The sequence below is a fragment of the Loxodonta africana genome, chromosome 9, assembly GCF_030014295.1.
Source record: "Loxodonta africana isolate mLoxAfr1 chromosome 9, mLoxAfr1.hap2, whole genome shotgun sequence".
Taxonomy (NCBI): Eukaryota; Metazoa; Chordata; class Mammalia; order Proboscidea; family Elephantidae; genus Loxodonta; species Loxodonta africana.
The window spans coordinates 21,138,719-21,145,544 of NC_087350.1; the positions used below are offsets into that span (position 1 = coordinate 21,138,719).

Consider the following 6,826-nt stretch of genomic DNA (forward strand, 5'->3'; position numbering starts at 1 on the left):
TGGCAGTCTACTTTGTTTTCATGGGTGGCCTGGAACAAATCAGTATAAGTGGAAAGTGAATTGCCCTCCCCTTTGCCTCCCTATCTCTGTTTAATTATTTATGCAGGTTCAACTAAGAACAATTCTTCTATGGTATTAAGAAAATATTAACGGCATCATTCCTCCCTCACCTCCCCATCACATGATTCTTTTTTTCTGCACACTTAAGCATATAGCTGGTTATTTATTATGAAAACCCCCGTGAAGTAGTTCAGAGGTCAGATCGTCGAGCAGTCACTACAGGCAGCAGTTGGAGTCGTGTGAAGACCGCATCACTGCCATCCACTTTTTACTCAAGACACCTTCCTCATGTCTCCATAGCTGAGACGAAGAAGTCAGTAAATGAGGAGGATCAGGGGAAATCAGCTGGGTCAACAAGAAAGACCACAATGGCAGCAGCACAGGGTAAAACGGTCCCTAAAGCCAGTCCCTTCGGCAGATTTGTAGCATCAGGAGCACCTGTCTGAGGCACCGGTGGTTCGGTGGTAGAATTTTTGCCTTCATGTGGGAGGCCTGAGTTCTGTTCCCAGTCAGTGAACCGCACACACAGCTACCACCCGTCTGTCGCTGGAGGCTTCTGTGGTGCTATGATGCTGAGGAGGTTTCAGTGGAGTTTTCAGCCATAGGCAGACTAGGAAGAAAGGCCTCGAAATCTACTTCTAAAAATCAGCCTATAAAAACCCTATGGGTGGCGCTTGCCTCTTGGCATGGCACTGGGTGCTCACCCAAGCCCCACCACTAGGGCTTTTGGGTTCACGGCAAGGGTGGCCCTGCAGGCTGAGAAACTGGACCACCATGCTGAATGGTTTAATGTGTACAACAAGGTCTACATCATCCTGAGCACCCGTGAGTGTGCAGGCCTTTTAGAGAGGGACATAGACGTGGCCAGCTTCATTGAAAAAGTAGCAGTGTCCATGACATAGGCTATCCTTCCTTTTTTAATTCCTCAGGGGAGATGGGTGGCCAAATTGGGAATTCAGAGACAGACCTGGGAGCCCTTGGTCCCAAGACCTTGCTGACTCACAATTGCCAAGTCCACCCTGCTGCCTCTATTTGGGGGTGAGTCCTTGCTGTAGAAAGGAGAGGACCCCTTCACTGACGTTGCCCTGTATGCCACTCTCTTCATCCTTGGGGCTCTGTTACATGTACGCTAATCTGAATAGGCTCTTCCCTTTCCTTGCAACTTCCAGCAGTCATGATTTTCTTTCCCAGCTACACACTTTCTGATTCATTTCCCAAGAAGCTGTCGTAGAGGAGGACACCAAGTCTTATTTTAGAAACCAGGACCCTAAAGTAAACCCTATCCTAAGTGACAGAAACATATGTGTTTTATGCCTCAAATAAAACTATTGTGTCACTCAAAACAACAAAACAAAAAAACTCTATGGATCACAATGGTCCAATCCACACCAATCATCGGGATGGTGCAGGACCGGGCAGCATTTTATTCTGTTGTGCATGGAGTCGCCATGAGTTAGGAGCTTACTCCATGGCAGCCAACAACAACAAGTACCTGTCTATCAGAGCTGAAATGAGCCATGTGAGGTTGTATGAAACCAATGCAAGGAGTGTGCACTGGGCCAGGATGGCGAGGAGGTGAGAGGGTCAAAACTGGAAGTTCATAAGCATGTAGAGATGAATAAGAGCAAATAGTGTAGGATCCTTGAAGACTTGAGACTGTATTCGCTCTGTATATTCTGTGCCTCATGCGTGAATTCTGAATACTAAAAAGGCTTTTGGGAAGGGCTTGCTAATCTGGTGTTCATTGACCTCTTGGTTCCACGGATGGATGTCAGAGGGTCCATGAACTTATATAGGGAAAAAGTTTGTCTTTATTTTCACTCATCTTTGACCAAAAATTAGCGCTCCCTTCAATTACATATAAAGCCAACAAACCAGGGCCATATTAGCAGTATCGTGGCTTTGTCACCATGAGACATCAGATATTTTATATCACATTACAGTTATTTTATAATATTCTTTATGCTTGTCAAAAGCATGCATTTAAAAAATCCACATTGGAGGCACACAAAGATGCCCTCATGTTATCATGTTACCAATCTGATTTTTATGTTTGGATAAATGTATGTCCATATACAATGACTTTGTAATTTTATGTATTTTATTTGTAGGCATCTAAAAACATTTGTGAGAAAGGATCCATAGGTTTTACCATTTTGCCAGAAGGGTCAGGGCTGGAAAGCTCCTGCTTCAGGGGAAACCTGTGCATTCAGGTTGTTGGACTGTGGGTTGTGCATCACTGGTTACAAGTTATCAGGGTCACCATGGAAGTTTCAGAAGTCAGGTGGGGAAAGCTGAGCTGATGTTTAAGCCAGGAGGTTTCACTGATAAAGAAGGAGGCTAGTGACCCAGGCCACTAAGTACAAACTTGCATGGTATTATGCTTGCATGGCCAATCTCGTATTGGGTCCAATTACAACACAATCATGGTTAAGAACTCCGGAGCTATGTCAAAGAAATGTGGAATCCTTGAAAATAAGGGTAAAGAGGACCAGTCTGCAGGTAGAGTTATTAGCAACCTACCTTTCCTCATAGAACTATACTCTTACTTACTCATCTGAAATTAACCGTAACTTGTTCTAAAATAGACAAGTGATTATTTTCTGGACTGTGTTTTTTAAAAAAGTTGACCCCTTTGAACAGATACTTCTCAAATGAAATGGTCAATAAGCCCATGAAAAGGCACCCAACACCTTCAGTCATTAGAAGACTACAAATTAAAACCACATTGAGATATCACCTCACACCCACTGAGAAATAAAATTAAAATGATTGACAATACCAAATGTTGGTGAGGATATGGAGCAACCGGAAATCTCTTACATTGCTGGTGGGAACTTAAACTAGTACATACTCTTTGGAAACTGGCAGTTTTTAATAAATGTATATGTCTCCTATGACCCAGAACGCACTCCTAGGTTTTTACCCAAGAGAAATGAAAGCATATACCCACAAAATGACTTGTACAAGAATATTAATAGCAGCTTTATTTTTAATATCCGGAAACCAAAAGAAAGAAACAACCCAAGTGTTCATCAACAGGCAAGTGGATAGATGACTTGTGGTATATCTATTCAATGGAGTATTATTCACCAGTGACAAAGAGTGAACTACTGATATAAGCAACAATATGGATGAATCTCAGAGACATTATGTTGAGTGAAAAAACCCAGACATATGACAGTATGTAGTGTATGATTCCATTTACATGAATTTAAAAGTAAATAAAACTCATCTATGGTGAAAGAAATCAGAATCATGCAGGGTGTGGGGCATTGACAATAGATCTTGCTGGTTTGATTGACATGTTCTATACCTCAGGTTTAACGTTGTTTACGCAAGTGAGTACTTTTACTAAATCTCATCAATCTGTGCACTGAAGATAAATGCATTTTACCTGAATTGAAAAAAAAAAAGGTGGAACCTGAGTTCTTCCTTCTGGGAAACATATGGGAACATTTCTCATGCCTCAGTTTTTTGCTCTGTAAAACAGAATTAATATATTCTCTCTTCTTTTACACATATTTGGAAAAAATGGATTGGATAATGTACATAAAGCCTTTTGAGAGATGCTCAAGGAATACGGATGGTATTATCAGCTTATCAGAGAGTTATTAAAATAGCTTCATCCCTTCCCCCAACCCTCCATGGCTCCTCACTGACATGAAGCCCTGGCAGGGAGGAGGTTGTTAATGCCAGCAGCTCCGTATGTGTAATATTTGGGGATTTTCCCCTTTTTCTATGCTTTCCTTCCCTGAAGAACCAGTCAGAACATGTAGAATACAATCAAACTATGATGTTTGAACTGGTGCTCCTATGAAATAAAAGCAGTATCGTCTTTGTGGCTAGTATATGGCTGAAGGCCTACAACCTTGAGGGAGAAGTAGAAGCAAAGCAGACTCATTGTCGGTGACACGTTTGGAGTGTCAGAAAGTGGTAACTCAAAAGGTGCAATACCATGATGGATGAGAAAATAGAAAGCACTCTAAATATTTCATTTAAAGCAGAGTTAATGCAGGAAATTGTGATTTGCATCGGTTTTAGTTTCTTAGGGAGCCCTGGTGGCACAGTAGTTAAGAGCTTGGGTGCTAACAAAATGTTGGCAGTTCAAATCCACCAGCCGCTCCTTGGAAACCCTATGGGGGCAGTTCTGCTTTGTCACTATGAGTCAGAATTGACTTGATGGCAATGGTTTTAGTTTCTTAATGCTGCTATAACAGAAATACCACAAGTGGGTGGCTTTAATGAACAGAAATTTATTGTCTCACAGTTTAGGGGACTAGAAGTCCAAATTCTAGGGAAAGGCTCTCTGTCCTCTCTGGGGAAATCCTGGTCTGTTTCAGCTTCTCTTCCTCCATTCCTTGGCTATTTCCACCTGGCGTCAATCGTTCTCCACTCATGCTTGCCTTGCTTCTCTGCCTAATCTGCTCTTTTTATATCTCAAAAATGATTGGCTTAAGACACACCCTACCTACACTGATCTAGCCTCATTAACATAACAAAGAAAACCCTCTTTCCAAATGAGATTACATCCACAAGTATAGGGGTTAGGATTCCAAACATATTTGAGGGGGTGGGACACAATTCAATCCTTAACACCATCCTTAAGCGATGGAGAAGCTCGGGAGGCAAACAGGGGACTGTGAGGCAACCTAGAGATTAAACCCACAGGAAGCCACTTCCACTGCCAGGCTGGCAGGACAAAGGGAGAAGGTGGTGTTACCAGAGCCTAGGAGCCAACGTTGCCTCTTGGCGGAGGCTAAAACCAAGGTAGGCTTGTCTGGAAGAAGCCGAGCCATAGAGAAGGTGCAGCTGCTGCCAGAGAGGAAGGAAGAGAAATACCCTGGCTTCTCGTTTTCTCGGCTCTTTAGTTTCTTGCCAGGACCTTCCATTGGCTGTACCCAGCTGGCAGGGAGCCTGGATATGCTACCTGCATGAGTCACCCCCTGCATTTCAGAGCAGAGGAGGGGACAGTCGAGGAATGGATGTAAGAGCAGACATGCCAGGCATACCCTGTCCCTCCTGCCACCCCACACTCCCTGCCTCCCAGCCTTCCAAAGCACTTCGCTGACAGGAAGCCCTGGGAGGAAGGAGATTGTTAATGTCAGCAGCTCCAGATTGCAGATGATGGGGCTGGTAACTCACCTGTGTATTGACACCGAAACACTGCAGGTGGGGCCCAGTCCTGGCCCACCATTCAAGAAGAAGTTGGCACCTGGAGAGATCTGAGTAGGGCTCTGTACTTGGGGGTGGAGGGATGGCAGCCACATCTACGACCTGTTTTCAGGGGTCTAGGGAAAATCACGTTGTATCTCCCCACTCTGTAGTTTCTTCCACATGACCAGCTGATGTTCCCAAATCTACATTTAGAGTTTTATTCCTTTGGCTCAAACCACATACAGGAGTAGGTCCTTGGGAGGGAATATATTATCACATTCTTTCCTTAGAGGAGATTTTGATATCCAGAAGGGTAGAAAGAAAACGGGGCAATGGTGGTTCAGGGTAGAGTTTCTGCCTTCCATGTGGGAGACCCAGGTTTGCTTCCCGGCCAATACACCTCAAGCACAGCCACCACCTGTCAGTGGAGGCTTGTGTGTTACTGTGATGCTGAGCAGGCTTCAGTGGTGTTTCCTGATTAAGGTGGGCTAGGAAGAAAGGACTGGCTATTTACTTCTGAAAATCACCCAATAAAAACCCTACGGATCACAACAGTCTGATCTACAACCGATCATGCGGATGGCATAGGACCGAACAGTGTTTCCTTCCATTGTGTATGGGGTTGCCATGATTTGGGATTCTACTCGATGGGAGCTAACAACAATAAAGAAAGAGAAAAAAGAGCAAGGAAAGAAAAAGGCCCCAGTGGTGTGGCTGGGGACATAGATGACAGGCTATTTCAAGGTATGGCCCCAGACAGCCTTGTGTAGGGAACAGGTCTACCTCTAACATTTGTGGTCCTGGGGCAGGATTACAAATGGAGTTCCTGGGTAGTGCAAATGCTTAAAGTCCCTGGCTGCTACTCAAAAGGTTGGCAGTTTGAGTGTACCCAGATGCACCTCAGAAGAAAGGCCTGGATATCTACTTCTGAAAAGCCAGTCATTGAAAACCCTATGGAGCACAGTTCTACTCTGACACACATGAAGTCAGAACAGACCCAATGGCAACTGATTATATACTTTATATCTAAATATTTTAAATATATAAAACAAGTCCAAAACTAAACAACAACAAAAAAACCAGACTCGATGCTGTTGAGTAGAACTGCCCCATAGGGTTTCCAAGGAGGGGCTGGTAGATTCAAACTGCCAGCCTTTTGCTTAGCAGCCAAGCTCTTAACCACTGTGCTACCAGGGCTCCAAAACTACTAAAAATGATGTATATTCTGTCCTTCTATATTGATAAATCTATCTTGATAGATATACCTTTATAGAAATTAAATTTGAAGGCCAGGTTCAAATTTAGAATCCTTGGATCCATCCACTACTAACCGAATGGTTGAAGGTTCCAGTCCACCTAGAGGTGCCTTGGAGGAAAGGCCTGGTGATCTGCTTCCAAAAAATTAGCCATTGAAAACCTTGTGGAGCACAGTTGTACTCTGACACACACAGTCGCCATGAGTTGGGGTCAATGGGACAGGAAGCGCTCAATGATCTCAGAGCCCAGAATCTGTGAGAATAGTGGTTCTTCGCTGGGGGAGCTCTTCTCTGGGAGAAGCCCAGTACAACCAGCCAGTGCCCAAGTCCAGGACCTTTGACTTCTCACCTCC

General features: G+C 44.0%; 1 protein-coding gene across 1 annotated transcript; it reads left to right on the forward strand.

Annotated features, from left to right (window-relative positions):
• The first annotated feature begins 730 nt into the window (after positions 1 to 730).
• Positions 731 to 1,332, forward strand: LOC104845658 (pterin-4-alpha-carbinolamine dehydratase-like). The gene has a single exon (XM_064290879.1). The coding sequence runs from the start codon at positions 747 to 749 to the stop codon at positions 960 to 962; it is 216 nt and encodes a 71-aa protein (XP_064146949.1). The 5' UTR covers positions 731 to 746; the 3' UTR covers positions 963 to 1,332.
• The last annotated feature ends 5,494 nt before the right edge of the window (positions 1,333 to 6,826 follow it).

Coding starts and splice junctions, on each gene's coding strand:
- LOC104845658 (XM_064290879.1), top strand. CDS start 747: ATGGCACTGGGTGCTCACCCAAGCCCCACCACTAGGGCTTTTGGGTTC.